The sequence below is a fragment of the Callospermophilus lateralis genome, chromosome 2 (assembly GCF_048772815.1).
Source record: "Callospermophilus lateralis isolate mCalLat2 chromosome 2, mCalLat2.hap1, whole genome shotgun sequence".
Classification (NCBI taxonomy): Eukaryota; Metazoa; Chordata; class Mammalia; order Rodentia; family Sciuridae; genus Callospermophilus; species Callospermophilus lateralis.
Window position 1 is genome coordinate 125,336,980 of NC_135306.1, and position 25,734 is coordinate 125,362,713.

The 25,734-nt window shown below is 36.2% G+C and overlaps 1 protein-coding gene across 3 annotated transcripts in view; it reads right to left on the bottom strand.

Annotated features, from left to right (window-relative positions):
- The window catches only part of Arhgap42 (Rho GTPase activating protein 42), a 265,823-nt gene that overhangs the window by 7,263 nt on the left and 232,826 nt on the right, over window positions 1-25,734 (bottom strand). For 2 of the 3 annotated variants that reach the window (XM_076846490.2, XM_076846489.2), the window contains exons 13-22: window positions 24,231-24,293; window positions 23,166-23,240; window positions 22,283-22,367; window positions 21,605-21,663; window positions 19,102-19,207; window positions 13,240-13,399; window positions 11,712-11,856; window positions 10,107-10,487; window positions 9,575-9,731; window positions 7,316-7,378 (exon numbers count right to left, since the gene is read on the bottom strand). In XM_076846490.2, the coding sequence (XP_076702605.1) occupies window positions 7,316-7,378; window positions 9,575-9,731; window positions 10,107-10,487; window positions 11,712-11,856; window positions 13,240-13,399; window positions 19,102-19,207; window positions 21,605-21,663; window positions 22,283-22,367; window positions 23,166-23,240; window positions 24,231-24,293 (1,294 nt within the window). Of the gene's footprint in view, window positions 1-7,315; window positions 7,379-9,574; window positions 9,732-10,106; window positions 10,488-11,711; window positions 11,857-13,239; window positions 13,400-19,101; window positions 19,208-21,604; window positions 21,664-22,282; window positions 22,368-23,165; window positions 23,241-24,230; window positions 24,294-25,734 lie in introns of those variants that run through there. The other variant, XM_076846491.2, reaches the window with a different exon arrangement.

Below are 25,734 nucleotides of genomic sequence, written 5' to 3' on the forward strand. Positions count from 1 at the left end.
ACTATTATATTCTCCTGCTCCAAATCTGTGCAGTATTGATATGTGGAATTCTGTTGTTTCAATTGATATTTTTGTTATTTTCTCCCTTAACTAAAATGTAACCTCCATGGATGATTCTTTTTTTTTTAATATTTTTTAGTTGTCAATGGGCCTTTATTTAATTTATTTATATGTGATGCTGAGGATCGAACCCAGTGCCTCACAAATGCTAGGCAAGTGTTCCACCACTAAGCTACAACCCCAGCACCCCCATGGATGATTCTTGATGCTCAGTAGCAACTCAGTAATTATTTGCTAAATGGTAAGTCAAAAAAAAAAAAAAAAGGGAAAGAGTTGGGCTCATTGTCTATGTGATGGATCCTTTTAAAGACATAAGGAGCCTTGTCTGTTCTCCCTGAGGTTCCAGCACTCCACCTGCCAAAAAACATCAGCTGTACTTGCCATCTTCCCCAAATCAATAGCATTACCTTATAACTGCATTTCCCCATTGGAACTAGACCTTGGGTCTTATCTAGACATTTGTCGAATGAGGGTTGGCCATTTTAACTCCAGTACCCCAAAAGTATCTGAAAATTGAAAAATTATGGAGGAAAGTTCGAGTTCCGCCTACAGAGTCTGTTTTCTTTGAGGCAAGGAGACTTAGGCTGAGGTGGTATGTTCAAACATCTTGCTGGGGGACAGGTTTATTAATGACCACTGGCCAAGACAGACTAACTTGTCAGTGAAATATTGTCTAAAGTAGAAATGGGGAAGTGGAGACACCCAGGGAAAACCAAGACTTTATACTGAAAAACAAAACAACATAAAAATCTCTATGTGTGTGTGTTTGTGAACGTGTTGATTACAGATAGGTGAGAAGTGGAGGAAAGGGCGCTATCAAGTTCTGAAGATAGCTAAGATTTAGGCTTTGGTAATCTTAAATAGAATTATCAGTTTTTCTTATATATCTGGCTACTTGTAACCATTTGAGTTAATCAGAATACAGTTGAGAATTGCAGAACCATTTCCCTAAAAAATATGTAAATTTTTTTTAAAAACTCACATTTTCTAACATGAACAATTCCCTCCAGTAATACTGCCTTATTTCTTTGAATGATTTTGATAAATTACTTAGAAATCTACACAGAAACAATTTTCAAATTTGTACAAATTACTGTAATCATCTTTACAATAATGTAATTTTAAAAGTACGTTTTAAAATGCAACCAAATTATTTTTTGTTAGTATTTCAGACACAAATATTCCCTTTGTAGTATTTTATGGCCTGTGTGGGGGAGGGGAGATGCACACAGACTAATCATATTATTTTAAAGAAACCAGGTATTTTTAAATGTGTCAAAAATACAAAGCACAAAATACTAGCATGACTTTTCAATTATTTGTGCACATAACTAGACAGATTTTCTTCTGCAGAGAGCTCTGTTCACCTAGCAGACAGCTTTGATGATTTAATGTGGACTTCTGTGCCAGTGAACTTTCCTCTCCAGGTGCTAATGCTTCCTCTCACTGTCTTGTGTATTGAAGAGGATGTGAAAATAACACTGTCACTTCTTGTGTATCTTCAGAAGATTCTAATACCCCTTTGAAAAGTATTTTGAAAATCCTGCTTCTTACCACACGGAAGAGTAAGGTAATGACACCTACTGTCCTAAAAGCCATTTCTTCCCTTTTCATCAGGGAAAAATGGCTCACAGTCTTATTCCTAACTCTAAATGCCATGTAATGCTGATCAGTCAGTATGCAAAATTTGCCTATCTTATCTTAAAGAGAGGAGAAATAAAAAAACTCAGTAAAATCCATATGATGTTTCCTAGGGCTATTAAACAATAATAAACACACATGCACACTTTGTATACTGCTGGGAAGTTTCTCTTCTGAAGGGAGTAAAAGTGCACATAGATAGAGGTAGAAAGAGGCCAAAAGAGTACCATATATAAAAGCTAAAAGTAAAAAAAAAAAAAAAAAAATCTCAACAATCTAAGTGTTCATCAGTACAGGACTTAATGAACAAAGCAGAGTACACCAGTTCAATTAAAAATTAGGCAGCAATACAAATAATGCTAGTGAAGAACTCGGGCTATGCAAAAAGCATGTGAAGCAAAAATTTTGCTATATTTGTCTTTGGCAAGGTCCCTAAACTTCCCAGACAGTTGCCAATAAACAATGCATTTACTTAAATTTAAATACATGTTCTTTTATACTTTTATAGTTTGTTTTCCCACCCTCCACTCCCCACCCCCCCAGCCCCCCTCAAAAAAATAAAATTGGCTGGTTCTAGCTTGAAAATGAGTACTCAATGATAAAAAAAAAAAAAATTTCCATATACATGTGCAAAGTTAAGCTGCTTATGTCAAAGGTAGATATACTGCCATTCAAAATTGAGAATGAAGTTAAAGAATGAGTACTAAAGGTTTTTTTTAATGTTAAAAATATATATTTTATCCATTCATTCAAAAACTTTGTTGATCCATCTATTTTGTGTTGGATATTATGATGGACCAATAATGAATAACAACTCCATAGATCCTTTTCCTGTGTTTTTTCCTTTTTACATTTCTGAGATTTTTTTATTAGTGATAATAATTCTACACAATAGTATAATTCATTGGTACATATTTGTATATGCACACAATACGACAATAGTAACCCCCTTTCTTCTCCACTCCCTGCTTTTCTGTGTGTTTAGCACAGAATAGCTCTCAAAGTGTACTTAGGAAACTCTCAGAGGGATGGAGAACAGATGGGACCCTAAAACATCACTGCTCAAATAGAGATGAAATATGTGTGAGAATCCATTTATTTTATATGTCAGATATTAAAGATATCTGCAAAAAATGTAAAATAATGCAACCCTTTTTATTTTGGAAAATGTTATATTGGTAAAAATTATGTTATTTGTGCTAATATGCAATGAGTTTATACTCATTTTAAATAATTAAATATTTTAAAACTTCTCAGTTTAAATTTCTTTCTTTCTTTTATTCTGATACTGGAGATTGAACCCAGGGATGCTTAACCACTGAGCCACATCCCCAGACTTTTTTATTTTTTATTTGGAGACAGGGTCTCGCTGAGTTGCTTAGGGCTTCACTAAGTTGCTGAGGCTGGCTTTGAACTCATGATCCACCCATCTCAGCCTCTGGAGCCACTAGGATTACAGGCATGTGCTACGGGGTGCCCAACTCTCAGCTTTAATTTCTAAGACAGCAAACAGCGATAGATATAACCCACATAAATTAAAGTTCTCTTGTGATCTTTAATGATTTAAGCTTCTAAAGGTGTTCTAAGAACAAAAGTTTGAGAACACTATCTTAAGCGATATGCAACAAAGCTGAACAGTAGTTATCTTCAGGTGATGAAATCAGCAGCGGCGTTTATTTACTTTTTTAGCTTATTATTATCATTCTCCCCACATCCTAAAAGATGACAAATTTAATTACTTTCAAAATTCCTGTCCTTTCCCCTCTTTACAAATGCCTTGGGTTCTCTGCTTGTGTGTCTTTCATGTGTCACTGTTCCACACCAGTGACAGTAACTCAGTCTCACTGGATAGGACTTTGTTTTCTGAGCTTTGTAAATATAAACAAAATATTGGTATTTTAGATCATGATACCTAAAATATTTGGTGGTTTATAATACGGCATTTAATTCGTATCATTCTCAAGTGCTTATTTCTCAATTCAACCATTAGAACATATCTGTGTAGTCTGCCTGCATATAGGACTTCAAAATGGACCTGGACCTCCCCTCTGAACATAACTGGTTGAAACCAAAGTGACGCATTTCTCAGGACAATTTTCTACATGTCTTTAAAAGGGTGAGCCTAGTGGCACTGTCCCTTGAAGGTGTTTTATAGAAACAACTGTAAATAAGCGGTGTCTCCTTAGGGGCATTTTTCTCTATTCTACTGGTTCTCAAATGTTCATGTACATTAAGAATCACTTGGGAAAGCAGGCCAAAATGCAGAATCCATAGTCCTCAGTCTCAGATGCTCCCGTTTATGGGCTCTGGGTGAAACTCCATAGTTCACTGTCACTGATCTTGTAGGGTGGACACCCCACTCCAAAAATCTCCAATGATGTCTCAGGGGCTAACAACAGTGTCCTCTCCTGACTGCCTACACTTTCCAGCAGCTTCTACTGGTGGCCATGCCTTCTCCTGACCACTGCTTTCATTCTTTTCCTAATACTTATATGAAATCATTCCTAAAAGACCAGGGCCATTTTTCCTTTCTCACTCAATAAATCTCATTACTGGGGACACTCACCTTCCCCCATGCAAAATAACTGCAGTACAGAAGTTTCTCAAATGGCATCACACTCCATGCTCTCTCTGGTTCCAGCTGCACATTTCTAATGGCCTCACTTGTTCCTCAGGCTCCACCACTCTGGCCAAAACTCTTCCTTCCCCATCATACCCACAAGCTAAGATCAGAAGCTACACTACCATTCTTTCTGATGCTTCGCCTCAGAAACTTGGGAGTCTTTTGTACCTGTCTCTTACTCCCAGTATCAAAGTGGTTGCCAATTCATGATCCTATTCATACAAAATAAATAAGTAAACAAATAAAACTTAAGAAAACCCAACCAAACAAAAGACAAACCTGGCAGATTTTTATGTTTTTGTACTCTTCCAATTAGGTACTTCTAAATTTCACCAATTCCATCCAAATTATTGACTGTTCTCTCCATATCCTTCTGAAAAGGCTACTTGAATAATATGTGCAAGTCCATTACTGATCTAATCACCCATGTGCTGGATGATAGAGTGATTCCCAAAGTTTCCTGTTGCTCGAGGTCACCCACTAAAAGCAGTGAATGGGTCTCTTCCCCAAATATGGGTAAATGTTCCTGCTGCTTCTATGATTACATCATCCTTCAAGGTCCAATTCAAGGGTGACCCTGAGCTTCCCAGACAGAACATGAGACAGGCGAGATAGGCATTATAGGAGGTTAACACTAGGAAACGTCCTCAAGTTCTACATTATGCAATTATATTTTAAGGCACAAAAAATGTTCATGTACATTAAGAATAATGACCTCTTATGACTCTTATATATACTCAAATCAAGTGACTCTTATCTATACTCAAATGGCATTAATACACTAATTTGAGTTCTGAATATCTTAGGCAAGCAATTCCAACTATAATTATAACAACAATAATAGTTATGAATGTAGATAGCATCTATAGAGTACATACCATATATTTCAAATATGTTGTTGTACATGTTTACAACAATGTAGAAAGTTCAGAATTATGATTTCATTTTATAAAGAAAACAGATTACCAAAATGTGTAACTCCAAGGTTATAAAATCAGGAAATTGCTAGACCCAGAATTTCAATGAGGGTCTCTCTGAACCTACAATTCATTCAGTTCCCCTGTGTGTCTGAGGGAGAAATAATAATGTTGTCCACAGTTCTGCGAACTGGCTAATAAAGGAAGACCAAACTGAATGTATTATAGAGTGAGGTCTAAGTTTATGCTGTTGCCTATTGAAAGTGATTTGAAATATTTAAAATGTAGAAGCATATAAGAAATGGGTTAAGGTGATTATCAAACATCTGAGTTCTGAGTATACCTTAAGTAATGACAGCTTTCTAATTTATTTCATTATCAGTTTATTTTCTTAAAGCTCTGTGGGATTACCTTTTTTGATTATAGTACAATTGGTCCTCTGCATCTATCTGCAGGTTACTCATCCACAGATTCAACCAATCAGGTTGAAATAACTGGTAAAAAATGTATCTGTAGTGAAAATGTACAGACTTTTTCTTCTTTTTATTATTCCCTAAACAGTAGAGTCATAACAACTATCTACAGAGCATTCATACTATATCAGATATTATAAATAATATAGAGATTTTTAAGTATACAAGATGATGTAAATAGGCTATTCGTGAATACTGCATATTTAATATAAATGACTTGAGTGTCTATGGATTTTGGAATCATGGGGTGGGGGGGGATCTGGGAACTAATTCCCTTGAAATACTAAGAGAGGACTCTGTTTAGAGCTTCTTAATAAAAGGGCTCCATCTAGTGGAGCAATTCAACCGTCTGGCAGGACAGTGTCAAGATTAAATCCTGCACACTAAGGGCTAAAACTGACAATCTCAGAGAAATGATATTTGTGCTGACCTGCAACAGCTTGCTTTTCATCACATCCTGGTAAAAAGGAAGAAGATAAACATGTTGTGCACATGGGTAAAGTGCATGAAAATGCTCTGGGTTGGCTATGTCAATGCAAGGAGCCACTGACCATGCACTAATAAGATACCAAAGTGATTCTACTCTGTAGAATTAAAACAAAAAGAAGAAAAACCAAAAAGGCCCAAAACTAATATGTGAAGGCCCTGTTCAACTTTCTATAAAACTAAAAAGAATTTGAGGGTCACTGTTATCCTTAATAACAGTGACCTTATCCTTAATTTAATAAATGCTTGCTGAAAAAGTCCATATATTTTTATAAGATAGATAAAAATTTCTTTGGTTGACTTTTATAAGAAATAGCTGATTATCTGATTCCTTTACTCCAGAGCTTCAATTACCAGACGTGGAAAGCTGAAAAGTTTCTTAGTACAACCACACGAAAAAAATCAAGTTTGCTCTTCAAGTTCTGTCATTTACATGCTCTTTCAACAACCTCTAAAAATAAAATATTAGAAAACCCCCAGCTTTATGAAATGTCATTATTCAAATTAAAAACCAAAGCCCACTATAGATTAGAAGAATCCATTAGGAAAGGAAGAAGAAAGCAGGATCTTGAAAAGTGAGCACATTAATAGCAGCAAGATGTAACAACTCATTTCCTTTTAACAATGAAGTGGAAAGTAAAGTCTAGAAACAGAATGAAGTTCTGCACTCAGAAACCAAAGGCGCCTGGGGTAATTAGCTCTACAATACCTCAGCAGTCCTTAAGAATAGCCATATTTCCCAATGGATGTCCATGAAGATCCCTCCAGAGAAACTTTTATAACTTTTAAAAGCTAAGGATGTGCTTCTGAAAATAGTCCCCCAAATGAATGTAATCAAGCATGTATAAAGACTTATGGCAATTTTTGTCTTTTAGGAAATCTGTTTAGAATTCTTTCACAGAGACTTTAGCAAATGAGTCATCACTGTAACAATAGGAGACCCTAAAAGCTATTTGCACATAGGGTCTCCTGGTAAAGGGCCAGTACACATGGATGTGGCCATCTGCAAAGCTCAGGGCAGAGCTATAACAGACAATGTGTCCCGTCAACACATGACAACAATGTCACCACCAGTTTAATATTTTTTAATGTGTTTATAGTTTTTGAGAACTTACCGCCCAGAAGAAACTGGCTTAAGTGAACCAACATTTTCAAACAGCTGGGCCTTTGCTGCCACTCTGAAAAACAATTTTAAAATGTATGTTTCATAAAGTCAATGAGAAAATCATTCTGCTCAATGTGAACTCAGGGTTATCAATTAAACAAAATAACAATTAAAAAAGACTAACTGACAAAAGACTAATTCACAAAACTGAAACCAGATGTTGATTGTTTTGTTTTAATGTGAAAAAATATTTTTAGCTCTACCCTCCAGCTCACAGAGTATCAGACAATAATAAACCTATAGCTACCTCCCATGGGGCTTGTACTGTTGTTATCCTTTTTACCTCAGAAAACTGAGGGAACAGTAAAAGGACCATTTTCTTCTCACTCTGCTCCCCGCAGGCAGCATGTTATTGACTCCTATGGAGCCACAAGGAAAGAATCAAAGAATGAAATTAACAGGACAGGAGAGGAACTACTGTTCATTCTGAGAGCTAAGAAAAAACAATACTGATTTCATGTGTTTTTTTATATGGGAACATATTTCTTACAAAGTGGAAAGGATAAACCTGGAAAATACTTTCAATGAATACATCTGTGGACTCAAACCTCGTTTTGAATCCTGAGGTGTGTGGGAGAGGACAGCTCCTACCTGAAGAGGTGAGGCTACTAGAGATAGAACAAAATCAGGGCACTCGATGATCCACTCTGCATTCACCAGAATAGAACACTGAGTTTCTTAAATGACATTCTAAACTTGATTTTTAAATCTTTATTATTCCTTTAATTGACAAACTCTTCTCACAGAGCCAAGCCATCTGATAATCTCGAGGCCGACTTACACCTAATACCGAACACACACTCATTTAAAATTTCTACATTAACTAAATCAGTAAAATCATAAGAGAATTACTCTTGTCTTTCCTTACAAAGAATGGAGTTTATACTCTCTCATCTTCTTGGACATATTGGCTTAAAATTTAATTTCCTTTAATGGTTAGAACTATACATACTAGGAAGTAGATGTATGTACTGTGTGTGTGTGTGTGTGTGTGTGTGTGTGTGTGTGTGTGTATAACAGAATTTCTGACAAAGAGCGATAACAGGTATTGAACATGATCTGCAACTAAAGGTTTTTGACAAAGACAAGGATGGACAAATGAATTTAGGGTATTGTTCCTATGGGAACAGGCTTAGTACAATGTCAGATTGAGAAAAGGCAGATATATTAGCTCAAGGGTAGAGCACTTGCTAACATGAGCAAGGCCATGGGTTCAATCCCCTAATAGTGCCAAAAAGAGAGAGAGAAAAAAAAAAGAAAGTCTTACTGGACAATTAGAGAATAATTAAAATGCCAGGAATACCATACTAAAACATGAGTTTGATGCATAGAATTAAAGTTAGAGAGTCCTGTGTTGGGATCCTAGCACTGCCACTTACTGAGAGTATGTGGACCAACTTTGTTTTTGTGTGTGGTCCTGGGGCCTAAACTTAGGGACCTGAATATGCTAGGCAAATGCTCTACTTCTGAGCTCCATCTCAGGCCCGGGACCAACTTCTTAAACTTCCAGGTATCAGTTCTTATCCTCTCTAAAATGGGGTTTATGTTACCTGTTTCAGAAGGACACAGTGGACTTCAAAGGAGATTACATAAGTAAAGATACCTAATAATAGTTCACGAAGCATAAGAAAATGCTCAGCAATTCTCAGGAACACAAAATGAAAGAGACAGAAACTTGCCCCTTTCTATTCCTGTCTATGTACCTCGTCCTTTACATTGTTGGTCATTTCTTTTGACCACAAATACTGTCTTCCCTTTGTCTTTCATGTCACTTGTTCTTGAACTTGTTTAAATCAGTGAGAACTCAGGTAGGGGAGATACAGGGTAGACAGGAGAGAAAACCAACCCTCAAGCTAGAGAGCAGATATACTGATAACAGAAAGTGGGGAGCTGGGAAATAGATACATAGCTTTTTATAGGAGAGTCCTAGTTTCAATGCGCTTGACTATACATGTATTTTCATGTCCCTAAATTAAGCCATGGTTCTGTTCAAGGAAAAGTGCTTGAAGTGCTGCCCCCCTGAGGTTGTTTATATATTCTAAGCCCACAATAACTTTCACATCACTGTTAGAAAAGGATGGACTCCTACAGAAGTTGACTGTACCTATTGAACAGATAGGGTATTTAATTATGAACTCCCAAGGTTCTTTAGAACAGACTCAAGCCCCATGCATACTGGGAGACCCAGCAAATACAAACTCTCACTTACACAGATCCAGGTCGCTGATAGCCATTGCTTGAGGCAGTGTCTAGCCTTAACCGCCTGCACATTTTTGGAGGCAGCTCTGGGTTTGGTGTGGTTTTGGCTGTCTCCTTGGAACCTATAGAAGTTAAGCTTTGAATGGATCCACTGTAGCTCTTGTTTCCTAAAAAGAAAGCCCAAGAAAACAGGCAAGGTGCTATTAGACAAAATAATAGCAATAACACAGTACATGTGCATAACAAAAGGAAGCATTTTTCTCCAAGACTAAACGGGAAGGTACAGAATGTTCTTTGGGCACAGCAGCCCATCACTCAGGGAGATCAAAATCTACAGTAATTACAAAGACATCACCTCACAGAGATGGAAAGTTTCAGGAAAAAAGTACAGTGCACAGAAGTTTTAAAATCCAAGCTCAGGAACAAAGTAGATAAGCATCATTAGCTTCCTCCATTAACTTTATCCCTGCTTAATCATGCTGAGTAATCCAGCAAATGACACTAAGACAATGACATCTTGTACATGCTCCAATCTGGCTTACCTTCAGCTGCAGAGATGGATCTGAGAGAGGAAGCAGAGGTTCTCTTCAGTCCTGAAAGACCATAAGGCCCCTTCTTGACCAGGTCTATAGGTGGGGAAACATCTCCTGGGGTAGTGACCGAGGCAACGCTCTGGCAATCTGATTCTACATCCGTTTTGGTTGCATCTTCTCTAGAACTTGATTCAGGACTAGTTGTCCAGAGAGCAAGACTTTTCTGTCCATTGGAAGATGACGGGGTTGCAATCCAGGGAATCCCTCCAGATTTCTCCCTGGGTTGGCAGGAGGCTGACTTTGTAGTGCTGTTTTGTTCAGATGAGTGAGAAGAGAGCGACTCAATGCTACCCATGGGTGTGCTGTCTGGGCTGCTGCTGTAGGAGTCACCTGAGGAGGAGCAGGAGGGAGAGACGAAAAAGCAACAGCAGCTCTCTGTTGGTAACATGCCTCCAAGCTTTCTTTTTCTCAGCTCACCACAAACTCCCTGGCCACCTGACCCCTTTGATGTAATAGGCCCCTGCTTGGTATGAAGAGCAGTCCTCAATACTGGAGAAAGGCTTTAAAATATGCATTTGAAATTGGTGAATGCATGTTTCAAAACTCTTGTAGAAAGATTCTGCATGTACCTATGAACCAACTGCCCATATTGAATAACTTTACTTCTTGAAGATAAGTGAGCTGACTTGAATTCAGACAAAATTTGCCATTGAAATAGGACCCAGAAGTAAGAGAAATAAGATTCCTTCATGATATTACAAAAAAAAAAAAAAAAAAAAACAACAACAGAAGGGAGTATATTAAAGACATATTTCTGCCTTCTAAAGGCACCATTAAATGTTGTCAGGAAATTACAAATTGCTCACAATTTTCAAAGAAAGGATATTTCCTTTTTCTTGCTAAAGTATAGTAATATAAGAAACTTGCCGCTTAAATACTTTTGTTTTTTAATGTTCCTAAAGGAAAGTATAACAAAAAATCAGAGAAACCATAATAAAGCATTTAAACACTTCTGCATTAAAAATTACTAGACTCCATTTTCTATTACATATTGGCAGTGGGAAAAAATTGGGGCCTTTGCGGGTATGAAATGAGAAAGATCACATTTAATGTATGCCATGGACATAGGTTGCCATTCATACCACCTTGGGACACTGCCCCAAATAAGATGTTAGTGATGATATGTGGTGTTGGTTTTCTTTTTGTTTCTTCTCTATCAGACACTTTGACACCCAAGAGATGATATTCTAAGAACATAATGTGAAGGAAAGAAAGAAAATGACTGTGTCAGTCCAACTCTCTTGCTTTCTTATCTACCATTTTGACAAAAGGACAAAACCTGCTACAAAGAAGCACCCAATGTACTTAATCACAGCTACAAGAAAAAAAAAAAAAAGCATTGAGCAAACTATTCTTTTCTTTTGAAGTAATAATGAATTTGCTTATCCAGGGAACCTTACAACTCTGCTGACAGTGTATCAATGCTAGAAGAGGGGGTGTTGGGGGAAGACTGTGAGAGAGAAGATTTTCTCTTTTTACCTAATTACCAATGAAGTGAGGTCAGGATGAACTAGACAATGAAGAAAGCAGCTCCCTAAGACCAGGCACACTTACTATCAGGTTCTGCCAGGCATGGTGTATATCTCCCTCTGGGCTTCCGGGAGCCCGTGGAGAGGCAGATTGCTCGAGTCCTTCGGGATCCAGAACGAGACTGAGGCTGAGGAAGAGGAATGCTTGGGTCTGGGGCAGTATGAAAAATCTACATAGAAGAAAAATGAACTGAGGTCAAAAAAGGGTGAAATTGCCATGTGCATCATCAAGCAAGCTTTCAGAGCTACTTAATCATCTTAGAACTACAAGAGATGCTTGAGACCAAAAATATGAGTGTCCTGGAGGAATGATAACTTCCTATCCCATTTAGCAAGTAATGTTTTTTCTTTAGGTTTCCCTTTTTATTCTGGTTCATATCCCAATAGTGACATTCAGAGGATCTTCCAAAAGCTTTAAGGACTTTACAAATATGAATAAATACCTATGTTGAGACATACCAATTCTTTTTACAGTTATATTCTCTTTCCACCTTTATCTTGGAAGAACAACATGTCTTGAGTAAAAGATGCTCAATCTGTGTCATTTCTCCAACAGAATGGCTTGATTCTAGGACAAGGTGATGTCAGCCTGTTGGCTCTGCACTGTCAAGGAATGTGACCAGCTGCACAGAGGAGTGAGCACAGCCACTGGAAACAGCTGTGTACTCTTGGATTGCGAGAGAGTTTGCAACCTAAGTTACTAAGGACTCTTGTTTTTGATACTGGGACATTTACCCAGGGAAGCTCTATCATTAAGCATACCTAGCCCTAGCCATTTAATTTTTTTTTTTTTTTAATTTTGAGACAGGATCTCACTTAGTGGCCAAGGCTAGCCTCAAATTTGTACTCTTCTTGCCTCCTAAATAGCTGGGATAACAGGCGTGTGCCATTACACTTGGTTTAGGACATTCATTCTTCTGTGGGCCCAGGAAGGGATCCTGGGAAGTAGAGGAATGTGGTCATTCTCTCTCACAAGGACCAGATCAGACAAATGCAATTTTGAATAGGTTGGCTTTAATGGCTGATTTTACTTAATAACCCAGTTAACTTGGCTTTTAGTTTGTTTTCATAGTTACTCCAAGACCTCACTTTTTAAGGAAATGGTCCTCAGAGGTTAGAAATAGAGGACTTCAAGACTCCATTCTCTGTTTTTTCTCTTGTTAGGAATACTAACTTTACTATGTAGTTAGGAGGATCATTCCAACAGGATTGAGAGTGAAGGTTAAAATAGACTTAGCCACAAAGTGATTGTAAGGTACTTCTGAATATAAGTAAGAAACTGACTACACAAATGCTAAGACAACATCAGAAAGTAAATGATATAGGAGAAAAGGAAACAAGCCCCTGAAGGATGTGAAGAAGCAATAAACTACTGAATGACAACAATAAAAAATTGAAGTCCTTGCGAAAAAGTGATTTCTACAACACTGATACGGTGGGCAATTTACAGAAATCTCAAACCCCAATGTAAAGCTTATAGACAATACAAATGCCAAATCTGTTTTAAAAGCACAAAATATAACTTTCTACTTGCACAGAAAAATCCAGCCTACCTTTTCATAGTGCTCTATCAGAATTTCAACCACTATATTCTGAAATTTTATATTCATCATGGCAGCTACAGTTTCCTCTTGGGCTCTCATCAGTGTTGGGCCAAATATGACGCCAAGATTTGAGACAGTCATGAGATTTTGTTGGCTGTGTAGTGATACTCTGCAAATTAAGAACAAAAACATCTTAAGTTAAATGTTTAATAATTAGAAAATATTCTATTAAGCTTATGACAAAAATTGTAAAACCTGTAAGTCATTGTGGGCTAATATTCCCAGTCTCAGTTGGTATGAGAAAATAATAGGCTAAAAAGAGGTGTAAAAAGATCCTTCTAAAATATGTAATAAATTGTTGCAAACTGTAGTCATATTATTTTGCTGTAGAACATTAGAATTTATTCTTCCTAACTGTATTTTGGTACCCCTTATTCCACCTCCCTCTATTCCCTCTCCCAAGTAAGATTACTAACACAAAGAAATGATAAATGTATAAGGAGATAGAAAGGCTATAATTGCCATGATTTGATCAGTATAGATTATATACACTGAATTGTCACACTACACCATAAAGATGTATAATTACTATGTGTCAATTAAAAAAATCTTTAGAATATGTAAAACCTTAACATTAGCCCAAATAAAACTAATTAATAATTACAAAAGGTAATCTATTCAAGAGAAAGAAATCTTGATCTCCTAAATTGAGTAAAATTACCACAGAAAGATCTTCTTTGTGGGATTTTCTACTATATTCTATTTCTTTTAGAACAGATGGTTAAGAGATAGGTTAGCTGCCATTATATTTGGACTCAAGAATATTATTGAGAACCTATTTCAGGCTTCTTCATATACATTATTGCATTAATCATCACAGTCTGTATCCTTACTAGACAGAGAAAAAAACCTCACACACTCTTAAACTAAAAATGATATACAGGACGTAACGCCAATTAGGAAGAGTTATTATTTCAATTCATATTGTCTGATTGCAAGCCAAGGGTTTCCTTGAGCTTCCCAGATATATCAATGGATAATACATGGATTTGTTCCCTCTTCCTTTTTCTTCTCTTCCATCTAAAACTTTCCTGATTGCCTCAAATGCCTCCCTAGTGTCAGGTACTATTTGAGGGAAAGAGTGAGATAAGCAGATGTGGCAGCATCATTTCTGGCTTAAAAATAAAATGAAAAATCTAAAATATCACTGGAGACAAGAAACTCCAGCAACTATCAAAAATGACTTTGAATAGTTCAATAATTTACTCTGGAATTTGGATATATTCTTAAGAGGGAATCTCATTGATATGACTAATCTTTTAGTATAACCACTGTTTTTTTCTTCTTATTCCAGCCAGGATGTTGAAATGTAAAGCTTTAGGGAAGAATAAAACACAATTTCAAGTTGATGTATCATAACCAACTGTGTTCTATGACCAAAAGTAACATTTATGGAAACTATAGGCTTTTGGATTATCCATGTAACTCCAGACACAAGACTGAAAGACTTGACATCCATCACCTTGACTAATTTTCCCCTAGAGCCCAAGAAAGCACTAGCTACGCAGGGCTCAGTGGCACATGCCTGTAGTCCTAGAAGCTTGGGAGACTGAGGCAGGAGTATCAGGAGCTCAAAGCCAGTCTCAACAAAAGGTGCTAAGCAACTCAGTGACACCCTATCTCTAAATAAAATACAAAATAAGGCTAGGAATGTGGCTCAGTGGTCAAGTGCCCCTGAGTTCAATCCCTAGTACCCCTCTTACTTCCCTCACCCCACAAAAAGCACTAGCTAAAAGGGCTTTAAGTTAAAAGAAAGAGTTTCAATGCAGGTTTCCTTTTTTTCTATAACAGTCTATTATATATTAATTTCTTGATATGCATTAGGCAACCTACTATGGAAAGCAGTATGTAAACACAGAGCCTGTCTGGATTCAAAGTTTGGCTCCATTTCTTAGAAGCTGAGTCATGTTTGGCCAAGTTATTAAATATCTCTTGGCTTTGTTTTTCTCATCTTTAAGTTACATATACCAATTCTTATTAGGGCTGCTGAGAGTATCAAATAAAATAATGAATTTAACTGAAATACGATCTCAATAGACTATTCTCCCTTAGTATAAAATTGACTTTTGGCATATTTACCAAAACGTCATAGTTGTATAATGCAAATAAAATGGTAGAACATTAATATTAGGCTCAGGAGTAAATTTGGAAAACTTAAAACCTTGATGTATTTTGAAGAGCAGAGTTGATGAATATACTACGTACGAGAAGGAGCATTTTGATGACCAATTTTCTCTTCATTGAACATTCCTCCTGGGTTACTTAACAGTACAAACTACTGGACTACAACATTTAGAGATGTCATGAAATGACAATAAATGCACAAAGGAGGTGGGTCAGAGTGAGGCTGTATAGGACTAAAAATAACACAGGAGGTAACTCAGATCCACAGGAAGAAGTAAAAAAGAAGAAAACAGTAAATAAGAATGTCATATTACACTCTATAAATGTATACTTGTTCTTCTTTCTTTCCTCAGCTCCTTTATGAGGCAATAGATTACATGAAGTAGTGATTATCACAATGAATTGTTGGATTTGTTAGGGTATGTAGATATAACATGTGCACAAAAGCACAAAAAGGAGAAAGGAAATTGAATTATATAGGAATAATTTTTCTACATCTCACTGGAATTAGTATAAGTCTGCAGTAGATTATAATAAGATGTAAATGTTAAGCACTAGAATATCCACTAGGAAAAGAAAGCAGTAAACATGAAACAGAGTAACAAAAAACACAATCTATAGAAAAAAGAAAAAACCTCAGACATAGGTCAAACTGTGCCATCATAATCAATAACAATAATAACAACAACAACATTAAATGTGAATGGATTAAATAATACAATCAAAGGACACAAACTAACCAGGCCAGATTAAAAAAAATGAGGTCCAACTGTAGGCATTCTACAGTGGACAGACTGAAAAAAAAAAAAAAAAAAACAGGATTAACCATATTAAGTTAACAACAATCATAAGAAAGTAAGAGTGGCTACACTATTGTCATACAAAATAGACTCTAAAACAAGAAATATGATTAACAATAAAGATAAAAATATAATGAAAAAAAGGTCAATATAACAGGAATATATAACAATTATAAACATATTTGTACATAATAACAGAGCACCCAAATACACAAAGCAAATCATGTGCTTTAGAAGTCTTTCCAAACAGAACTAGGAGATGTGTTTTGTTTTAGATTTGCAGAGAGGTAAAAATTTTTGGTTACCTGACTATTGGGAGTAAAAACATCTTAAAGAGAGCTATAAATTTAATACCACTAGCAAATATATATTTATAAAATTCAAAGGTTTTCATTTAGGAGGTATCTATTTTCACTTTTATTTTGCATTCAAAAGAAATTCCACAACTATTTTTGTTATATGTCTCAATAAATAATTTCCCTTCAAACACGATATTAAAAAAATTTAAGTGATGACATTTTTAAATATTAAAAATCAGTGTAGAAATGACACTATAGCCTTTGTTTTAAAGACCACCTCCCCCACCTTACACACAAGGGATTTTTAAAAAAGAAGCAATAATTTATGCTATTTCTCAAACCTAATTAATGGGGATTTGGAATTGGTGCTTTAATCTTTAAAATCTCAACTTAGTACCCTGGTTTATTTGTTATTGTTTTGTTTTCAGCCATGGAAGGTTTTCAGCTACCAAGGGTTCTGTTGCTTATTTGCAGTTTCCACAGCAAGTCAGCACAGATCTGGAGACACATCCCACAAGGGCTGCTCACTCAGTGGGACTTAACCTTTTAGATCCTTTTCCTCCACTCTCCAGAGGTAATGGGTAGAGTCCATCTGTGCACACCAAGAAAGTGTTCTACCACTGAGAAACCATCCCTGCAAGCTTTTAAATTTGATTTTCAGACAAGATCTTGCTAAGTTGCTCAGGCTAGTCTCAAACTCTAGCCTCGGCCTGATGAGAAGTTGGGATTACAAGTGTGCATGTGTGCACACATGTATGGTGTTGGGGAGCAAACCCGGGATCTTATACATTTGAATTTGACCTATTGTAAGTTCAGGAAAGACCCAGGAATAGTGGTGAAGGATGGACAATTTCCAAACACTGTTTTATGGGCAAATACTCTTTCCTGCTACTCCCAGGATTAAAACCACACATAGAGAAATTATGGGTAAAGCTTAAGTTAATCTAACATTCTGCCTAACTAAGCAAAAACATTTTATGTGACATTCATGTAGCTTTTAAAAGCACATTTAAAGAGGCTTGCTAGAAAATTACCTTAAATACAGGCAAGATAATGCATAATAAATAGTGTGGCTGAATTTCATGAAGAGCTCAAGGATAGTGAGTCCTTTGCTCATTAGTTAAGAGAAGTGCTGCTGTGGGTCAATAGTTAATGATAAACTTCGAATGATGCTGTTTCTAGTGAATTTCTTTTTTATTTCAAGTGGTGGTAGTGTGTGCGGAGGGAGTTCACATCTCAAAGCCTGAAAGTTAGATAATAATTATTAATATGTTTATGTAATATCACTTCAAATGTGCATGGCTCAAATGAGCATAAATTAGGGAAATCCTTGTGGTAAGCAGGAGAGAATTTTTTTGATGAATTTTTTGGTATTCATTTAAATGAAAACTATCCTTACTAAATGGTCAATGGTGCTGTTAAGGTAATTTTTCAGGAAGTTTAAAACTGAATTTAGACTTTTGTTTCCAGAAGCATAGCAAAAAAACTTCTTTGTTATTAAATGTGTGTTGTATATGTTTATCTTTTAACTCCAGAAAGGTAGACACATCTAACGATTAATTTGACCATGATACCCAGATGTTTGGTCAAAAATCACCCCAGATGTTTCTGAAAAAGCATTTTAGATGAATTAACATTTTAATGACTATACTTTAAATAGAATAGACTATTATACATAAGGTGGGTGGGCCTCTTGCAATCAGCTGAAGGTCTCAGGAGGAAAAAAAAAAAAAAAGAATTCCCAAAGAAGAAAGGAATTCTGTCTCCTACAGCCTCTTTATTTGAGCTATAAATTTCTATTTTCAATTTTTATTGGTTTTTAGTTATATGTAACATTAGGATTCATTTTGATGTAATATGAAAGCATAGAATATAATTTGCTATAAGTCAGTCCCCTTTTCCTCCACTCCTCTCTCCCCTGTTCCTTTCCCTCTATGCTATGGATCTTTCTGCTACTGAGCTGAAACTATAACTCTTCTCTGAAGCTCTAGCCTGCCAGCCAGACCTACAGATTTCAAACTTCCAATTTCCACAACTACATGAGCCAATCCCTTAAAATCAATTGCTCTCTCTTTTCCCTCCCACAAACCCTATTACTTCTTGATTCTCTGGAAACCTCTGACTAAAAATGATATTTATTGAACTGGTTATCTATCCGCTATTGACAAAGAATGGATGAAATAACAGCCAAGTCAGAAAAGTTTTCAGAGAATAAGAGACTGAATCCAGAGAAGAAATCTAATATTTGACCTAGGAACTTTGCTGACTTTAGTAATGCAGTCATATTACATTAGTAATAGCACTGATCTTCAAAATCACTGGTTACCACACACTTAAAAGAACTAGGCAAAAACCTACATACTCCTTCACACATTTTGAAGTTGACACGTAAGTGTTTTATCCTTAGTTTAACAATTGCAAAGAATATACTCATTTGCATATTAGAAACCTAAAAGTATACACATATATACATGTCAATGGACTGATCATAATGGTAATGATACTGTACTACCATATATCTTATAAAGTCATAAATAAGTTTAACTTTGAACAAGTAGTTAAATAAACAATATAAGTTGGAGAATTACTTGACCAGGTGCTTTATTAAGATGTCCAGCATCTCTCTGTTCTTCTCCGGCAATTTGTGCACCAGTGCATGTACAGCCTCCACCCTGTAGTTCTGGTCATCTGATTCTATGATGTAAAAAAGGTTGCAAATGCTCAAGTTTTAATTGCATTCAAGTCTGTACATAAACATTGGTAATTTAACATTATTGATACTCCCACCCTTCATGCCTTACAAGCACTTCTTCATATAGTTCTATTATCATTACTCTCTAAGGCTTAGAGAGGAAGAGTAACTTGTTCCTGGTCATGAAGTTAGGAAGAAGCTGAACAAATTCAGTTCTACGGATTCTACCCATGTGCTCTTAGTCACTGAACTACATGCTTCTGTACAATTATAACTCATCACCTGCTTGGGTTTGGCAACCAAGAGCAAATACAGCCTTTACAAATGTAATTATAGCAATTAGTACAGACCAATTGTGTACGATGGTACCTGAAACACTACCACATAGAAACCTCCTAGAGATCAAACCCCAGGCAACCAGAGAAAGCCCAGATTCCTCTCCTAAGTTTATAGATTCAAAGGCAAAAAGAGTGCCTTTTCTAAGATATTATTATATAAACAGAGGCCCAGTTGATTCTGGGTACAGCTATTTGGATACCGGGTGAGGAAAGGTACATGGAAAGGCAGATCATGTATAAAGGTGAGTCACTCCAAGGCTAGATGACCAAATGTACCATAAGAAAATATGAATGGAAAGGGAGATAAGAATGAGACAAGAGGTACAACAAAGATCAGAGAGAAGAGCCCTTCAGAAAGAATGAGAAGAAAAATGTTACTTCCCAACTTAACAGTTCCTGGGATATATTTTAAATACCATAGTACTGAATAGTATGATCACTATTGCCACAGAAGCAAGTAGACAAAAACTTGTGACCAAAAGTTTGTATCCACACAACCAGTTCAGTTTAATCACTTTAGCCAAATTTTAGCCAACTGGCTCAAATGCTACTTGTTCTGAAACAAAATCTGTTTGTATAAAAGGGTTCTATGTTAGTCAGAAAGGACAATAAAACAAAAACCCCAAACAAACAAAAACCATAGACAACTAGCTGGAAGTCCGTGTTTTGCCATAAATTTACTAGCATCCTTGGACAAGTCACCTGCCCCTCTAGATCCTGATTTACTTGTCAATCACATGAGAGGTTGGGGTTCTGTATTTTTTCAGGTCTAGTTTATCTTAAAAATATAGGTTCCTTTGGAGGAAATGCAGCATGGAGAGCTTTTAGAAAGCTAAGCAGCGCAGGTGTTTAACAGGTTATGGTGTTGGTCATGAATGCTTAACCGAAAACCCAAGTTGCTCAACTTTATCTGACACCTTCATCAGTAGACAACATCTTCTGTGACATTATAATATGTGGCAGAAAACTAATGCAACTGATTTCTTTCTTGGACTATGAAAAATACTTTTAAATACAGTCATGCCTCATACAATCTAACAATAGAATGTCAACTTAGAACTGTTACATGTAGTGATGGGCTCAGATGGCAATCTGCACTTCAGTCTCAGTGGATGGAGAGCACATTCTACTACTCGGGTTACCAGTTTGTAACTCTCTTCCCACCCCTACGCCTCCAAATTTTTCAATCTAACTATTCATTTTTAAAATCTACCTATTCATATAATATTGTCATAGTCAAGATCTAAGAAAATGTGAAAAGTATGTGATCACCACAAATACACATAATGCCAGAGAAATGGGTTGGTGTGAGTATCTGTGGCTGGCCAAAAATATCAGACGCTTCTTTCCAGATTTAGGAATATAGCACAGAAGCGTTTTTAGTGGCATAACTGTCTGTACACATTTGCAGTTTCTTTTATTTAACTATAAAGTTGCCCTCACAAGAAGTTGCCATTGGTCACTCAAGTAAAATGAAATCAGGATTTTTCGTGGCCTTTTCTAATTATACCAGACTGTCATCCCAATGAGATCTTAGTAAGTGACAAAATACTAAGTTCATTCTGCAATTCTTTTTGGCTTATAAACCATACTATAAGCTATTACATATCACTTGACAACTTTAATAGTTTTATTGGTGCAATATAATTATAGGTAACAGTGGACCTCGTTTTGAGATAATCATTCATGGAATATAATTTGCTTTATTTCGATCCCTGGACCTTTCACTTTCTCTTCCTTCCTCTCTCCCTATATTCATCTTCCTATACTCCACTGGTCTTCCTTCTATTTATTTATTGTTTTTTAATTGGTGCTTTATAGATGTACATAATGGTAGAATTCACTGTGGCATACTCATACATGTACATAGCATAATTTGGTCAATTTCATTTCACAGTTCCCTCCTTTTCCCATCCCTCCTCTCTCCCTATCACTTTCTTTCTTTGACGTCAGTGATTTAGGGATAAAAAAAGAAGTCGATTAGTCGATTTAAATCTATATGTCTAAGTAATACAGCATAGAACTACATCAATCATATGCATCAGATGCAAGTGTACTTACTAACAGCAACAATAAAATCTTTGTGCAACTTGTAAGTCATCAGTGGTTCTGCAAGGCACCTATAACAGAGAGGCAAAGTGTGTTTAGAATGGCAGTGACTTTTGTCTCCACTGCTGCCCCCACCCCAGAAATTTTTAATGGTTGATTATATTTTGTTATCTAAAAATTAATAAAGAAAAATATAAAAAGTGAGTGATTAGGTAGTATGGCAAGGTCTTAGTAGAGGGATTCCAGGCAGCCCTAAAATGCAGACCTCAAAAACATGAATGACTCTTAGTGCTTCTTACCACAGTTGTATTAAAAGGGGAGGTGGGGAGAGAAAACTTCCACTTCATGAGAACTAACTTTAGGAACAAAACCAATCTGTTATGTGAGTAATAGTTTTTGTAAAAAAAAAAAAAAAATGATATCGATTTGCTTAAAAAATTTGTGAAAACCCCACATACAAACTCAATCTGAAACAAAAATATCTAACTCACTGGTATCACTACTGCAACAGGCAAATGCCAGTTCCAGAATGCTGGCTGCAGGTGTTACGGTCTTGTGCAATTTTACCTTAAGGGAAGGCCTTGCGCCAAGTAGTGGAGCTGGTGAACAGTCCCCTTAAGGTCATGTGGTTGCTGCCCTCAAAGGGGAGTGAGAGCAGCACCCAGAGTGCCAGAAGTTCAACCCCCTCACCTGAGGTAGTTTTTCAGCCCACTCGTTATGGTCTTATTGTCCCACAGCTCAATATCAATGTCAATGTCAGGAGGGGACTTTGGAGCTGGAAAGAACAAAACAAGATGTTTAACCTCTACAATTCAAAATATTACTTGCACCATCATAAAAGTGGACACTGGAATAAGTAGGTCAAGAGAGAGGCATTCTGAGGACACTGATAGTTAACTTTAGGATAACTAAAGGAAGCTCATTCTGAGCCTACGCCTCAAAAATATCTAGTAAATAAGAGTCCCCTCAATCAAATTATTACTAATCATTAACATGATAGCGTGCTTAATAGGCACCCGGCATGTTTTTAAGTGCTTTGTATAGATTAACATATTCAATTCTCCTCATTCTTAAGAGGCATTATTATCCCCAGTTTATAAATGAGGAGGCAAGAGAAGTTAAGCAAGTTCCCTAAGGTCACAAAGGTTTCAAGTGGCTGAGCTGGAATTTCAAGTCAGGTAATCTGATTCTAGAATCCATGCATCTTACTGTATCTCTTGCAAGCTAAAGAACCCTGGGAAAAAAAGTCCCACTTTATAAAAATGCCCCGAAATTCTGACTATTCATATAATTATAGGTGAATACTAAGAACAGTTCAGAAGTTGGGGTATAGCTCAGTGGCAGAACATGTGCTTAGCAGCTGTGAGACTTTGGGTTCAATCTCCAGTACTGTCCCCTCTCTGCTCCTGCCACTCCCTTCACAAGAAAAAAAAATGACTATAAACATCAATTTTAAGTATTTGAAAAGACTCAAAGAAAAACAATCATCTATATTTCAAAGACACTTATAGTTTGGGTTGCCTATAAGAATACAAAAAATTAATTAAGAGCTTTTGTTTCATTCAAAACTTACAAAATGTGGTGTTCATGAGTTTTTGAACTTTGGAATTCACTCCTCCTATTCGGTAGAGTCCTAAAATGGTGATACCTAATGGAAAGGAAAATCACAAGAAAATGGCTTGAGACACAGCTCCCCAAGTACAGAATGTTAAAAACTCCGACACATGCCTATACAGCATTTGAAAGCTACTTATTCAATTTTGCAGTCTAACCTTAGAAAACTAATACTGGAAACATCCATCAGACATGTATTTCACAGAGCTGATACTGAATAGTGATTTGAAAGTCTCTGAAGCTCTTCAAAGTAGCAAAGTACACCTGCTTAGTCACCATTATTTGAATATATATATATATATATATATATATATATATATATATATATATATATATAAAAGCATCGGTGATGGGACGAGATGACCAGTATTCCTCACCTTCCACTTCTTCAGAGTCAAGGAGTCCTGCATGTTGACCAGTCCTATGGTATATATATATATATATCTTCATTTTAAAGGAGAGGAAACATTTTCAGAGAATTCAAGAAACCTACTTAACCTCTCAAAACTTCTAAGTGGCTACACCAAAACTGTGAACATAAATTTATAGAACTTCACAGTCCAATACGATTTTTGTTTTAGACAGTTTTTCTGGAACTGAAACGAATTGGAGTGAGCTTCAAGAAAGGTCAAGATCAGTACAAAGAAGGGTGCCAAAAGGAAGCACTGACTTCAATCACTAAGGGAAAGAAAATAGGGCAGAAGAGGGGTGAAGACAGGCTCCTCAAACATCTCACCTACCCAAGGCTTGAAAAAATTAAAGAGGTGCTTACAATAATAAATGATACATAGCCCATTAGTAAGAAGTTAAATTAGGAAAAATTACAAAAAAGTAGTACAATTTTAGTAAACTGAAATTCAAAGTACACCTATTTGTGTATTTATGTAACTTATACTTGTATATCATTCTTAAAATTAATCTCATGTTAATGTTTAAAAATGCAGTTTCATTTTCTCCTCTGAGAAACTTCCTTGTGGGAATGGGGTACACAAAAGTAATGGGGTACCTCTAAGACCACACTCACCTCTTGCTTCCACAGCTTGAATGCATTTTCTCACAAAGTTGAACCCTGCTTCATTTAAGTACACTGAAAGAGGAAATCCGGGTAAGTGCTGATGTTGGATTCAGATGGCCTTTCAGCTGGCTGTGTTCACTGTGCCTTCTCATCTGAACTACACAGTTGTTGCAACAATTTGTCAAATATTTTGGCTTAAGTCTGACTTTTAATTTTGGGGTAAAAGTGGAATAGGGAGGTTCACAAGCATAGTTATCACATCAACCTGCTTACTAAGAAAAACATATCCCTCACAGAAAGTACATTATACTGATCCCAAACATTACTCCTACAACAAATGTTATCCCTTGCTGTGTGTCTTTCTGGGTGACAGAAGTGAATGCAGGAAGAATAAATCTCGATGGTGTGTACAAAATTATGTTAAAGCCTTTCATATATTCTTTCCCAGGGATTCTCAAAACAACATTATGAGGATTTTAAGATGATTCATTGGGTCACAAAAAAACCATCAATTCTCTGTTGTAAGCTCTACGGCTAGGATTTAACTCATGTTACATTTTGTTTCATAATCAGAATAATTCAAAACATGCTCAGTGTACTAAAATATCCCCAAAGGTTCCTAAATTACTAAGATAGCAAATGATGTCCATTTTTAGTTATGTTTCCTTTAAGTCTGTTTTATTTTTATTTTTTAAGGTGGTAGAACATGAATCAAATTAGATTGCTTACATAAAGAAAAAGCTCTTAAAAATGCAAAGTGACACCTGGGGAAAATTTTTTAAAAACTTCTTATTGCACTAAAATGAAAAATTTCATCATATATGGTATAGTTACAATATTTAAAAATATTCTCTAATAATAACAAATGAAAATAATTGAAATTAATAAAAATTTAAGATGGGCTTTCATTTAAAAATGATAATACCAAAAGCATTGAACAGATGCAATGCAATCCCCATCAAAATGTCAAAAGATTCCTCACAGAATTGGAAAAAGCAGCACTAAAATTGATACAGAAAAATAAGAGACCTAGAATAGCCAAAGCAATACTGAGCAAACTGAGTGATGTTGGAGCATCATCATCAATACCTGATCTCAAATTATACTATAGAGCTATAGCAACAAAAACAGCATGGTACTGGCACCAAAAGAGACACAAAGACCAGTGGAAAAGAAGACACAGAAACAAACCCACATAAATACTGTTATCTGTTACTGCAAAGATACCAAAAACACATGTTGGAGAAGAGGTAGTCTTTTTAACAAATGGTGATGGGAAAACTAGACATCCATATGTAGAAGAATGAAGCTGGATCTCTATCTCTCACCCTGCACAAAGTCAACTCAAAGTGGATTAAAGACCTAAGAATTAAGACCCGAAACACTACAAACGTTAGAAGAAAATGTAGGCCCAACACTCCAACATAGGACACAGGAGCCAATTTCCTTAACAAGACTCCCAAAGCACAAGAAATAAAATAAAAAATCAATATGGGACACCATCAAACCAAAT